This window comes from Clinocottus analis, unplaced genomic scaffold, assembly GCF_023055335.1.
Source record: "Clinocottus analis isolate CAN_PGR_092001 unplaced genomic scaffold, fCliAna1.0.p SCAF_1, whole genome shotgun sequence".
NCBI classification, from domain to species: domain Eukaryota; kingdom Metazoa; phylum Chordata; class Actinopteri; order Perciformes; family Cottidae; genus Clinocottus; species Clinocottus analis.
The window spans coordinates 10,891,003-10,905,533 of NW_027175820.1; the positions used below are offsets into that span (position 1 = coordinate 10,891,003).

The 14,531-nt window shown below is 41.6% G+C and overlaps 1 protein-coding gene across 3 annotated transcripts in view; it reads left to right on the forward strand.

Moving 5' to 3' along the window:
• Positions 1–714: 714 nt before the first annotated feature.
• The window catches only part of acsf3 (acyl-CoA synthetase family member 3), a 31,741-nt gene continuing 17,924 nt past the window's right edge, over positions 715–14,531 (forward strand). For 2 of the 3 annotated variants that reach the window (XM_068580240.1, XM_068580223.1), the window contains exons 1-7: positions 715–768; positions 1,379–2,181; positions 4,189–4,344; positions 7,671–7,825; positions 8,528–8,673; positions 12,740–12,837; positions 13,138–13,264. In XM_068580240.1, coding sequence (XP_068436341.1) covers positions 1,462–2,181; positions 4,189–4,344; positions 7,671–7,825; positions 8,528–8,673; positions 12,740–12,837; positions 13,138–13,264 — 1,402 coding nt within the window. In that variant the 5' untranslated portion in view covers positions 715–768; positions 1,379–1,461. Of the gene's footprint in view, positions 889–1,378; positions 2,182–4,188; positions 4,345–7,670; positions 7,826–8,527; positions 8,674–12,739; positions 12,838–13,137; positions 13,265–14,531 lie in introns of all 3 variants that reach the window. The other variant, XM_068580231.1, reaches the window with a different exon arrangement.

A 14,531-nucleotide genomic window follows, 5' to 3' on the forward strand; every position in this document is an offset into this window, starting at 1 on the left:
CCAAGCTAGTTGGCACACGAGAGGTAGGACTGGCATGTGATCTAAAGCCAAACACAGCTCTGTGTGTGGTAACTGCATTCTCCCTTTCCCTGTCCTCATCTCTGGTGAGCAGCCTCTCCACTGGATCTTCAGGTCCTAAAAATTTTAAAACAACCAACAAGCTGAGTTAAGAATCCCAGGATGGGAGATAACAACAACCAGGCATGCTTGCTCTGTAATCAATGATACATATATCTTAAACAACCTGTCTGTGGCCTGTAGTTAGTAAAGAGGTAACAGACAGACATCCTTAATTCAGTAGAGGCAGCAGTTTTGTTTCATCAAATCACTAAGATGTGACTAAGATCTCGGGGCCAATATAATGACTAGTAGTGTCAAATGACATATAGTATCTGACAAAGTATTGTATCAGATCATGTGTAACATTTAATTAAACATTAAACATTACTATATATATATATATATATATATATATATATATATATATATATATATATATATATATATATATATATATATATATATATATATATGGGAATAAAAGTGTAACGTCCTTAAGTTACGAAGGTGAAACGTCATTAAAGTCTTTAAAGTTACACAATGTTCTTGGACCAAGAACCAAGAACATTTTTAAAGTCAGGTGTCACTTCATAGCTGAGTTTGCAGTGAACTTAAGAGGCAGGAACCTTTGAAGCAAATAGTTTCACGTCGGAAGACTAATGCTGTTGCACCGTCCTTCAAAACATGACGGTACGGCTCATATTTAGGGTAAGGTAATTTAGAATTACAGTAGTTTTTCAGCGGTGAAACATGGACAATACTTTAGAAATATTCATGTAGTATTTGCTGTCGGACGGAGATTTTGTCCATTTTGTTGCCGCTATCTCGGTCAGTATCAGGGCTCTCTGCTGTCCGTCCCTGACAGTTACCTTACGTTAAGTAAATGGCAAATGTCACTGCAACGTTTACGGTTAACGGCTCAACGTGATCTGCTGTGACGTCACTAATAACGTGAACGACAAAAAGAACAACGAACGAATCCGCGATAAAGTGGACGTGTTATCACTGACTCGTCATACTGGTGAAGAGTTTACACACAAGTTACTTTTGGTTGTCTGACACTTCTCTCTGCACACAATGCTTTAAAGTTTTATATATATATATATATATATATATATATATATATATATATATATATATATATATATATATATATATATATATATATATATATGGCTTCAATGTTAGCAATACATTGAAGCCATGTATAATGAGTTTGTGTTAAATATGAATGAATGAAAGAAAAGGAAGAGTACATATATAGATCAAACGTGTGCTGCTTGATAAAACTAAGCTTTATTTACCTCTTAATTCACAGATGTCTGATATAAGCAGTGTGCAAGAGGCTGAGGATGGAGCTGTCTTGATGTTCTGACCCCAGAGGGTCTTAAAATCTCAAACATGCTGTCTGGACGTGTTGCTGCTGCCTGCCGCTCTCTAAAGTGGACATTACCTCACAGGAAAGCCACTCTTAACAAAACGTATAGCCCATCAAAGCCAGGACAATGGCTACTGGTAACTGTGGTTCAAAGAGGGGCACATAGATGGACTTCAGCGCCGTCAAGGATAAACCAAAAGCCAGTGTTTAAAAGAGCCCCAGCATTTGGAGATAAGCTTGCGATCATCGACAGCAGCGGCGACCACAGCTACAAGCAGTTGTACAGCAGCAGCCTAAGTCTTGCATGTGAAATCAGCACCGCCCTCAACTCTGACTTTGGGGGTCTGGAAGGAAAACGAATATCCTTCCTGTGTGCTAATGATGCTTCTTATACAGTGGCACAGTGGGCTGCTTGGATGAGTGGTGGGACGGCAGTGCCACTCTACCATAAACACCCTGAATCTGAGCTGGAGTACATCATCTCTGACTCCCAGAGTTCACTGCTGGTGGCAGGACATCCCTACGCTGAAACTCTTGAGCCACTGGCACAGAGGTTGGGGCTGCCATGTCTGACACTGCCCTCCACTTCAAACCTGGGCACTTCCAAAGGGGCAGACCACCAAGAGGAGGAGACAGGAGACATCACAGACTGGGCTGATCGGCCAGCTATGATCATCTACACCAGTGGTACCACAGGGAGACCCAAGGGAGTTCTACATACACACAGAAGCATCCACGCCATGGTAAATGTTGCTTTCTAAACCATACTTACATGGGAGATGAAGCCAATTACATTTCAACTCCTTCTTAATCATAGACTCATATTCCAAAAACATGCTTTAGAAATGTCTTCTTAAAACCTACCTTTTCTTGAAGATTCTGGCACTCAACAACGTTTTCTTTTTTAGGGTTTAGAACTGATTTCACCCACACTCAAGAGCCCATTTTTGTACATTTGACATTATTGTGCAAAAATAATTGATTATTGTGTTCTCTTCAGTTGTGTAGTAGTATTATAAGATTTAAATTACAATTATATTTTTTGTATCATTTGTGAAATACTTTATAAATTATTTTAATTGAATAACACTAAAACAAATACTTGAATAACAAGCACTGATTGGTTCAAACCTTTGACATTGCAGTAGGACATCTTGTGCTTATGGATTTAAAATAACAAGCTGTGTGTGTTGTGTGTGAACCCTTTCTATCTGTACCCCTTCTTGAAAACATTCAATATACAATATTTTTTGTTGGTTGATGTCACATTTATACAAGGCACTTCATCCAACTTACATTTTTTAAATTGTATTCTAGCAAATATATTAACATACTATGTTTGCAGTCATCAGAATATTGGGGGCTCTAAATGCTCCTTGTTGGTGTGTACAGGTGCATTAGCGAGCTCAGACATCAGTGACTTCAGAGTCAGGAATACATTTTTCCCCCTTAATTGCTAAATTTACATTATCTTTTTCATGCTGTTCATGTTTGTCTTCTCAATTTGATTTTGGCCAATTAAAACATGACGTTTGCTGTTTCATGCGGTGAAGTCACTATCCAGAGCTCCAACAAATGGAGACATGTAAAATATATGCATGTTTCAAGTGTTTAGACATCCCCACACCCACATTTGACTCCCTGATTAGCGTCAGTCCTCTTTTGTTCCAGTCAAGCTTTCTGAATAATCACTAATTTATGCCATTAGAGATCTCCTGAAGATTTTCCTGTATATTTTTTTATTAAAATTGACCTACATGTTCAATAGTGTGGAAAATTAAATCCATCTGAAAGAAGGCAGAGCTTCATATGTCTCAGGTTGGCTCAGGGATGTGAGTGAGGATGATTAATTGATTCTGTCTGTTTTCCTGGAAGGCAACAACATCAGGTTGTCACAGTTCCTTGAAAGCAGCTCTGTCAGGTTCATGTGAATGAAAACGTAAAGAAAACTTGCAAAGAAAACATAAAACTCTTTATACGGACACAGTTCCCGTGCATATTGCAAAGCAATAAAATAAGTGGATTCAGCAACACAAGATTGAAGTTCAATCTGTTGCCATGCCGTCCTTAATCAAATCTAATTTTGGTGACTAAATTAAACTTAATAGAGAGTTAGTGGAGTTTTTGTCTTCCATATTTGAATCAAGGATAGAGGGCGTTGTATGTTGTACAAGACCAAATTGTGCTTTTAGTGCAAGTATGAATAAAATGTACGTTTATATCCTTCATTACTTAACTCAGGGTTAGAGAGAGAGAGTCAAGGACAAATAAACACAATTTAGAATTTATTAACAATTTCACCTGCAAACTACGTTCTAAAAGGAAAGCGGTACTGATTATTAAAAGTATCGTAAATCTTAATTCGAAGACGACAATACAAGACCAGCTGATAGCTCCTGCTATACAAACCAAGGCACACATGGATTAAACATAGAAACAAACACATGAACACACACACACACACACACACAGCGTGCACGCTGCCACCTGGAGTCTCAACAGGAGTCTCAGTAGAATAATAATGCAGTTGGATTATAATGATCTTGAGTTATTATTATGCTCGCCAACTGCAACCAAATTCACTCTTCCCTGCGGTTGTCAGAAGTAATTCTTGCTGCAGCAGGAAATGACTAATTACTGTTTGAATACAGCAGTTTAGTAGGAAACCTGGCAAGACAAATATCAGCAACTGATTGAGGTTGCTGACCCCCCTCCTGTCTGTCTTCCTCTGCTTACCCCCTCACCCTCAGGTCCAGTGTCTGCTTTCAGAGTGGGCGTGGTCCAGAGACGACGTCATCCTCCACACCTTGCCGCTCCACCATGTGCATGGCATCGTGAACAAGCTGCTGTGCCCGCTCTGGGTGGGCGCCACCTGCGTCATGCTGCCTGAATTCCAGCCTCAGAAGGTCTCAACTGCACTCCGTCTCCCTCTCTGTCTTGTTCTAACTCTTTTTCTTGATACATTACACCTTTTCATTAACACCCCTGAACAAAAGAGGCAGTGACTATGAGACGTATTTCAGATGTAGAAGTTCTGTGTGGGCACGGTGCTGCTGAGCTTAAAAAGACATTCAGCTTTTTCCCCATCAATCCCTCTTTTTCTATCGGTGTTTCCCTTTCCCACTTTTCTTCTTCCTCCTTTCTCCCCGCTTCATCTCCTCTCTCCTATCAGTCTCGCCTCTTCCTCCTTCTCCTCCTCCTCCTCCTCCTCCTCTTCCTCTCCCCGCTCTGACTGTCAAACTAAGTGTTTGGGGCTTAGTGATGAATTGCCTTGTGTGGCTTTGTATCTGACCAATGCCGACTCACGGCAGGGGCTTAAGCAGCAGATCAATCGATGAGCTGACATTGAAGGATGATGGTGCTTGTTTGGCCCTGAGAAAGGAGGGGAAGATGGGGTACTAAGAGTGTGTGTTTGTGTGTGTGTGTGTGTGTGTGTGTGTGTGTGTGTGTGTGTGTGTGCGTGTGTGTGTGTGTACGTGTGTGTGTGTGTACGCGCGTGTGTGTGCGGCTTTGAAATATCATGGTATAGCTGCACATGTTTTTAATGTATGTGTGGTTTTGTTTGTATGTCAGGTCCTCTGCAGCTGAGGCTGTGAAGGTATATGGAAAGGAAAGGTCTTTAAAGGACACATCTGTCAACATGGGTATTGCTTCACTGTTATATCAGTATTCCGCTGTTATCCCTGACCTTGTGTACCAAATCACAAAACCCCTCCTCTCACCCTCAGAAAAAAAGTCTTTATTCTCGTCCTCCTGAAGTAACAGTACATTGATGAAGTGATCGATAGTCTGTGTCTTCTATCCCCTAAGATCTCTGAAGGGTAGCCCAGGCAGCAGAGGCCGGCATTGATTTTTTTCTGATTTTGCCTGGAGATAGTGACAAACATTTTCAGTGCAGGAATTGTGATCCAGTAAAACGCACATACAGAATGTCTATTTCTCCGTGTGCTGCTGCAGACTGACGGGAGCAGATGCCTAGTAAACCTAGGGGTGCTGTGTGCTAACCTGACCAGTGCTGTGTGACCTCGGGGGTCACACAGCACTGGTCAGGTTGTTTTGTTTATTTCAATCCCTACTGTACTGACTCAACTGAGGAAACAGCTCATTTACATATACACAACTCAACCAAGATTATTGATATTTTTAATAAGAGTAATTTGTCATTCATTAGGTGGGACAAGACTAGCACAGGAAGATGCAGCACTTTAGTGTTTTTTCTCAAGAGATGACAATGTCTTCATACAGTAGTTGGTCTGTCCATTAATTTGGTCCTGACTCAGCAACTATTGGATGGATTCCTGTGACATTTTATAAAGACATTCATGGCCCCCTGAGGATGATACCCACTGGTTTTGGTGATCTCCTCCTCTCCTCTTGTGCCAAGCGGCATAAAGTCGAAATGTATGCAGGGACATTGCTTAACAACTTCTAGATTTATTGTCATAACATTAGGTATAAACATTCATGATCGTCAGAGGATAAACCCTTTCAACTTTGGTGATCAAAGAAAAAGGCTAAAAGTTAATTGAATAAAAAATCTGACAAAGCATCAATGCCAACTTTTGATACCTGACAGTTTTCAATACTCAGTGCTTCAGATTCTTCAATGTTCAGCCTCCAGTCCTTTTCAGGAAGAATTAGCAATTATTTTGGAGTCCCTTGTTGAGGCCTGCGTAGAACATAGAGTTGTTTCGGATGCAGGCCATGGCCCTCTGCTCTCATCACATCATGTCCCCTAGGTGGAGTTCAACTCTGTGATGGACATAAATTGCCTTGCTTTCCCTTCCAGACTGGACTTGGTGGAAGCGCTCCACTGCACTTGATAGACACCACCCAGAATGGTCAGGGCACACTCGGTTAATAATATGTCTCTGCACAAAGTTCTATTCCGTATGTTTACTGGTGACCCGTGAACGCCCGCCATTTTTATATCAACTTGTAAGGATATTGTGAGATCATCTCAGCTGTATTTGTCTATCAATTTCATTTATGTGTGTTTATTCGGCAGAAGAGGTGAGAGAAGTTAGATAGATAATAGATTAGGGGAGTGAACAGCGAGGTGTCTCAAAGGAGGAGTGGAAGGAAGAGTTTAGAAATTGCTGGCATATTAAGAAGGATATGGTGCTTCTGTAGGTGAGATGGATGAGGGGAGAGACTGCATCTCTCTGTCTATGAGTATGTGTGTAGGTGAGAGAGCGAAAAAGAGAGAGGGCGAGAGAATGCAGAGGCAGCGAAGCAGGAAATTACGAAATGGAGAAAGGAGGTAAGTGAATGTGAGATAGGACGCAAAGGGTGGAGGGAAGAAAGAAAGATGAAAGGAAGCTTTGGGGTCAGAGTTGAAGGTATGGAATGAAAAAGAAGCACTTGGGGAATGGAGGTAGAATGAAGAAGAAGAAGAAGAAGAAGAAGAAGAAGAAGAAGAAGAAGAAGAAGAAGAAGAAGAAGAAGAAGAAGAAGAAGAAGAAGAAGAAGAAGAAGAAGAAGAAGAAGAAGAAGAAGAAGAAGAAGAAGAAGAAGAAGAAGAGTAGACTGAGAGGATAAGTAGACTGAGAGGAGGGGAAGGGGAGACAGTAGGGGAGGAGTGTTCGTCTCCCAGGGGGGAGAAGCTGTCGTTCACCTTCGCTTAATTCATGATGTCGTCCCATCCTCCCATCGTCTACTGTGGGGGGGATAGAGTGGGTGGGGCGGGGTGTGTAAAAAAGCTTTGTCCTTGCACAAGTGAGTTTATGTGATAATTGAACAGTGTGTGTATATGAGCATGGCAGTAGTTCACAGTGTATGCTTATGCACATTATAACCTGTATGTCTAAAGCAGCATGCTAATGTGATATGAGTGGCTCCTTCTGTAACAGCCAACAATCACATTTTTCAAAAGTAGCAATACAGAAATCCTTCAAACTGGCCAACATGCCTGCTCAGCCCTACAGCGGTCGGCTGTTTTCCTCCTCCTGACCTTTGCAAATCTACAAATCTTTTTTCTTGTCTTTTCTTTACTGTTGTGTTGACAGGTTTATAATGAGACTACTGGCCGGACCTTACTCTGCCATTTACATCAAATAAAAGAATAAAACGGCACTTTCACATGTGCAAATGGAATGAGTCTGCATGTGATAATTTAGTTTGCATCGCCATGTCCATTGGATAAACTTCTTTCCTTTCTGCCTTTCCTTATCTCCATCTGCCTTCCTCCCTGTTCAGTTATATGTTGTACTTCTCTCTCTCTGTGTTCCAGGTGTGGGAGATGCTGTTAAGCTCCAAGGCTCCCCTGGTTAATGTGTTCATGGCCGTGCCAACCATCTACTCTAAGCTGATCCAGTACTATGATCATCACTTCACACAGCCTCACGTCAAAGACTTTGTCAAAGCAGTCTGCAAAGAGAGGATCAGGTACTCACTGTGGGATCAATGGCAGACAGCTTACTCATGGGTATATATGGATGTATGCATATATATATATATATATGTATATATATATATGTATGTACGTATGTACGTACGTACGTACGTATGTATGTATGTCTTTCATGAATGATGATATGAATCACATGCTATGGCCCTTGCGGTCACCAGATCTGAATAATTAAGTGCCTTTAAGAGATTTGGGACCAAAGCCGCAGACAGAGCTCTTCATCACCAGCACTGTCGTCAAAATGGAAGAATGGTGTTATCCCTCCTGCGGAGTTTCAGACACTTGTACTATCTGCGTCAAGAAACAATGAAGCTGGCGTCTAAATGTGTGCATTATTCGAATAGCGACCGACAATTGATTTCAGAGCATGTTTTATTTCCCCTTGATGTGTTTTGATGATGCCCAGATATAATGTAATACGACGTTTAATCTTTTACTAATTTCTACATTGCTACATGTGTTATGTCATCATTGTTTTCCGAGTGTCCACATTCACCACATTTGTTGGCTGTTAAATGACAATATGGGGTTCTACTTTTTGTTTTTTAATCAAATCGTGCAAAGTTGTATCCATGTGGAACACCATGGACACAATTCTAACTAACTCTTTGAACTCCTGCTAATTTCCAGTCCTGTTAGACTTTAAATTAGATTTTAATTCTCTCTCTCTTTCTCTCTAGGCTGATGGTTTCGGGTTCGGCTGCTCTCCCTCTTCCCACTCTGCAGCGCTGGGAGGAGATTACAGGACACACACTGCTGGAACGCTACGGCATGACAGAGATCGGGATGGCACTGTCCAACCCTCTCAGGGGCTCACGCATCCCAGGTACACAAGCTTTACTGACTGGATATACCCACAATTCATCTTTTATCTTATTGCCTGGGTTTACAAATATGATGCAACCGCAGTAATGACAGCTGGTTTGATTCAGCCAACCTTCGTGGATTATTCTGGACTTTTGATAAAAGAAACCAAGCTCTTGGTGTGACCACACACTTGGTAACTTCCTTTTGTTTATCACATATCCCTCAAATATCTCTCTAATAATATATTATAATATTCTACCTCCCTCCCTTCATGTGTTGTGTTTTGATCGTTGGCAGTTTTCTCTGCTGTGATGTCAGGTAAAACCCCATGATCCCATCAACACCTCCCTCACATGTACAAAAACAAAGGCAATGTCTGGAAATGAGGTCACTGGTGGTTGTTGCTTTCTTCTCACGTCTCGTCCTGTCCTCCCCCCATTCTCTCCCTCCCCCCATTCTCCTTCCTTTCCTGCTCCCCAGCCAACTCTTCCTCTTACAGGTAAAGCTAATTAGCTTGCACGTGGATTGGGTAGTCCTGTGTCTGCTGTTTTGTTTGGGAATTGTTTTGTTTTTTGACGGGTAATGTTAGGTATAAACTGAGCAGGCTTTGTTTGATTCCTCTCTGGTGATTATTAAGAATAGCTGTGGTTCTATTGATGTTTCCACTGCAGACGTTGTGGAAGATGCGTGTACGTTAGTGTGTGTGTGTGTGTGTGTGTGTGTGTGTGTGTGTGTGTGTGTGTGTGTGTGTGTGTGGGGGCATAGGTGTGAGTGTATGCAGGCATGAGCGTGTGCCTGTTTGCGTCAGTGTGTTCTTGTCTTGTTTTTAAGTAGGTTAAAATGGATCAATAGCAACCACAGGAAACACTCTGAGAAGAGTAGTGCAGTGGAGTCACCCTCTCTTACACACACTCACTTTCTTTTCTTTTTGCCCTCTGCCCGGCCAACTGAGTAGCTCTTAATACTCAGTATTACGCATTTATTTGATGCATTTGTGTTCATATTTTTTTGCTGTATTTAGGGCATCTAATTGGCCCGATTTTGTTGTGTAGCCTACAGTTTTAGAGCATTCCAGATTAACAGCAGTGTGGCTTTCTAGGTCATGTCGCCTTTGTTGACATGTACTGTATATATGTTAGATTAGTTCATCTGTATTCTTTTTCATCTCATAATTATCTCTCACTGCTATCTCTTTCATATTTTTTACATTAAAGGGCCTTGTTTTATTTTTTTTTACTGATAAAGACAGCATAGGTGGGTTACACTTTCCAGCACAAGTGTTGGTTTCCTCCTGATGTCGTCCAGCCAAAGCATTGTGTCTTTCATTAACGTCTTGAAAGAATAACTGAAGAAAAATTCTTTCTGGACCTTTGTCGTTCCCTTCTCCACACCACATAGACCTTTTTCCACAGAGCATGTAGCAATTATTACCTGCCTGTACTACAAAATGACGCTCAATCTTGGTGAATCAACGAGACCCAAATGCTACAAGATTTCTATCGCTTCTGGTGTGAGATAAAAAAAATGATGACAGAGGAGGCCGTAGACAAGAAGAGAGATTCCCTGAAATGAACCCTAACTCATTTTGTAGATGTTTTTGCCGGCCAGGGTGAAGAACTCAAGCAAGATTACTCGGTCTACTCGTCTTCACCCGATCACAAGAAAAGAAGATGAGAGGTTGAGAGATTTACTTTTGTTTTCGTTTTGTTTTGTAATCTCTTTATCCAGTTTCCCTTCAGTATCGTTTTTAAAGTTTCGTCTATCATTCCAATAGCTAATAACCTTCAACTCAACATGTTGCATTCAGGAATGTAGCAGGTTTGCGAAGAATTCTGACGGGACAAAGACACAAACTGTCAGATGATTAGATGGGTTTCAAACAAAATACGCGAGCCTAACATTTTTAGAAAAGGAGACCAAGACAAACTGTAGAGTTATTACCTTAACTTGCTGTTCATTGCCAACATGCACTTTTTAACTACTCTAAATAGAGTAATTTTTTAATCCGCCTATCTTTATGATTAATTAAATGTAGCTAATGTAAAGTTAAAGCAGCATTATCCTTAAAAAGAAATATATCTTTTGAGGAAGTTTCACTTGACATCAATTAGTCTAAACCCAACAGTCATGATCTCAATGGGGGTCTTTTTTTATTCAGGTGACCCATATGTTGAGACGTTTAGGGTCACTTTATGCAAGAATATATATGTTTAAGTTTACATTTGCAGATGATCTATCCTAAATAAAACCATTTCTTGTTTTGCACCCAGTAGTGACAGAAGTAGTAGTCATGGAAAAAAAAGAGAACGAGAGCGTGAATGTCAAACCCTGGCTCGTTTCTCACCTTCACGCAGCTCTTGCGGTGCAAAGTGGGTGTGGATGTGGGATTATCGGTTTCAAAAAGGTTACAGAAATGGTTAGATGCAGCCCATCCAATGCCATGACGGAAAGTAATTACTATATTGACTTATTATTTAACATATGGGCATGACTTCAATAATTTTTACAATTTCGGCTTGTCTACAGCTCTGGTGCATTTTATTCATTGTTTTGATTTTGTGCTTTTATTTATTTATTGTTTATTTATTCAGGATATTCTGAATATGATGTACTTGCAGAACTATGCTATTATATTATCATAATGTACATGTTCTTAAGATTACAATAACATCATTTATCACAAGTAATTATGGGACAATAAATCAGCCAACAAATTGTGAGAGGCTTCAGGTGGAAAAGGTTTCCGAAGCTATTTGAATGTCCGACCAGCACTGCTGAAATGTCCTTGAACAAGATGTGACAACTGCATCCTCCAAACTGTCTTTCTTATGAATATAAGATAGCAGAGCCACCTCTACGTTAGCTTCCAAAGGAACCTCGTTCGCACTGAATACAGCAGTTCAGGATGCACTGGTCCATATAACTTGGCCGGATTCAGCTCAGCTAACCGTCTGACTCGAGCTTGTTTGTCATCCTGCATGTCTTACGAGAAACTTCTAGTTACTTCTGTGTGTCAGTTGTTTTTTCCCCTGCTGGACTGAGAGCAAGTGATGATGTGTGATAGACATTGCCAATCAGAACTGGAGTGGATACGATCAATATGAAGTGAGAGAATCACTCTTTAATAAGGACCTGACCTGCTCTTTATTGGGAGAGCAGTGGTCTGTGAAATGTCATAATAGCCTCAAGACAAGCGCGCTAACACACACACACACACACACACACACACACACACACACACACACACACACACACACACACACACACACACACACACAGGCACGCACACATGCACGCGCACACACAAAGATGGAGGCTGCAGGTGGTTCAATTTTAAACATTTTTTTACACATTTCTTAATGATAGTTTCCCTTAAACATTACTGCAGCTCACAGTTATGACTAGTTTTGCCACTCAGTTCCTATTGTATTTCATAATTTGTCAGTTCAATTATCACATTTTAAGCAACTTTGCTGCAAAAAAAAAAGCCTTGTGAAACACTCGACTGTAGTTTGGACTGATGGCTGAATTCTACAGTTGAGTCAGAAACTGCACAAGACATAACAAAGTAGAGAGTGAGTGTTTGAGGAAAGGGATATTGGTATTGTATATTATGGGTTGACTTCATGCCATGTATGCTGCAGTTCAGATACATTCGGAGACTGATAGATCACAAGTTCATGGAGTGTGCTCTGGGTCTGGTATCTGTTTATAAGATTTCTCTTATTTGGTGTTTACTTGATGTTTAAGTGAACAGCTGCTTCGGGCATTGCCCCAGAAATTCCCTTTACTGTACAAGTCAACTGACTGGTGGTGACTGAGACGAATGGCGATCAGTTTAGTGTTTTACAAGCTCAGCAAAGCATTTAGTGACTAAGTTATGGCCTGCAAACAGAGGTTAATGCCACCTGAAGGAGAGCACTTCTTGTGAGGTAGAAATCATGCACATTGTCAATCACTCTGTTGGTTATAAATGTTCAACTTTGATAAAAGCACCACAAATGATCCCATCTTGCTTTCGATAGTCTACCTTCCCTTTGTACTGACGTGTTTTGTGTGTGTGTTTCTGCTTGATTTGTTGACAGGGGCCGTAGGATTGCCACTTCCCAGCGTCGAAGTCCGAATCGTCTTGAATAACACAACAAACAGCGCAATTGTGGAGGGCAACCACCTCGAGACTCGGGTAATAAATTAACTAACAATTTTTCAGCCGATTTATCCTCGGACAGTACATTTAAAACAGATAATATGTCATGAAGTGTAACTGGTTTTGAATTTCAAACTCCATATTTTACTGTAAAAGCCAGTTTATCTATTTCCAAAGGAAATACAGTATTTTGCCTTCATTACTCTGCATGCAAATCAGCATTTATTGCCTTGCAAATGTCGGCTATTGCATCCAGTGGATAGTGCACTCAACTCTTTCAAACTGTCTATATCATCTATCTTGGTCTCTCCCTTTATCTCTCTGAAAATATTGCAGGTGCATCCAGGTCTGGAGGTGAAAGAAGGGCAGCTCTTAGTTCGAGGTCCGTCTGTCTTTAAGGAATACTGGAACAAACCTCAAGAGACCACAGAGTCTTTCACTGATGACGGCTGGTTCAAAACAGGTACCAAACCCTCCTGTCCTCTTTCCCTTTCTGTCAACTCGCCGTTCAACGCTGTACATGCCTACACACACTTTCCCTTGGAGGGAGTGAAGTGTACCACTAATTGCATTTACATGAGTTGTGCTGTCAGCGGGATTCACACAAGGATGAAAGATGTCAAAAGATTTCTTCGTCTTTTGTACAGACTACACTTTCAGGAGCTTGATTTTAAACGCTTAAAAAAACAGGAATCCACTTCAGTAAGCACCCTCTCAGAAATGTAATGTGTGTGTGTGTGTGTGTGTGTGTGTGTGTGTGTGTGTGTGTGTGTGTGTGTGTGTGTGTGTGTGTGTGTGTGTGTGTGTGCGTGTTTGCATGTGTATCCGTGCGTGTGTGCTCACACACATTTTAGGTGACTATGAAGGAGTGATAAATGGACTATGTGTGTTTTTGGTGCTGCAGGGCATTTTTCCTCCTAAGTGGTTGTGACTGCTGTGGGTCTTGAGAAACCAAGTATTGCTCTCTCTCTCTCTTTCTCTTACCCCTCTTTTAGTGTGTGTGTGTGTGTGTGTGTGTGTGTGTGTGTGTGTGTGTGTGTGTGTGTGTGTGTGTGTGTGTGTGTGTGTGTGTGTGTGTGTCAGCACACAGGGAAGCTGTCATCTTTCTCTCCCTGCAGCCCAGAAATTCTCTCTGTCTCCCCCCCAAAGGTGCTCTGCTTTACTGCAAAGCCACAGGGAGACAGGCGTGAGGTTTGCGTGAGGGGAAGCTCGGGGACACAGAAGGGAGGGCTGAAGCGATTGGAGCTTTTGATGCTGTGTAGACAACAGACAATAAAAGGCCAGAATCAAACCAGTGAGGAAAGAGTTGAAACTATGTGTGGGGCTTAGGTAGAGAGGGTCCACTACAAAAGGTCAGATAAGTAAGGCCGAGCGACGGTTAAGGGAGAGCCGATGATGGTGGTGGAGGAAGAGGGGTTGTGGGGATGAATAGAAGCCAGGAAGGAGCAAATGATGGAGAGCGATGCTGGGTACAGCAGTGGGAGAGCAGGGCAGAGTGTGTTTAATTGGCTTTGCAGGCTGGAAGGACAGAGATCCAGAGCACAGCACGCTGCTGTCACACTCCATTACAGCCACTGGCCACATAATGAGAGCTGCGCAATCAGCTCCCCACAGACTAGTCCCTCAAGCCCCACACACACACACACACACGCACACACGCACCATGGTCTGCTCAATATGAAAGTATCAAACACATTACTTACCCACCCACCTGCCTGTGTTGCCTGATG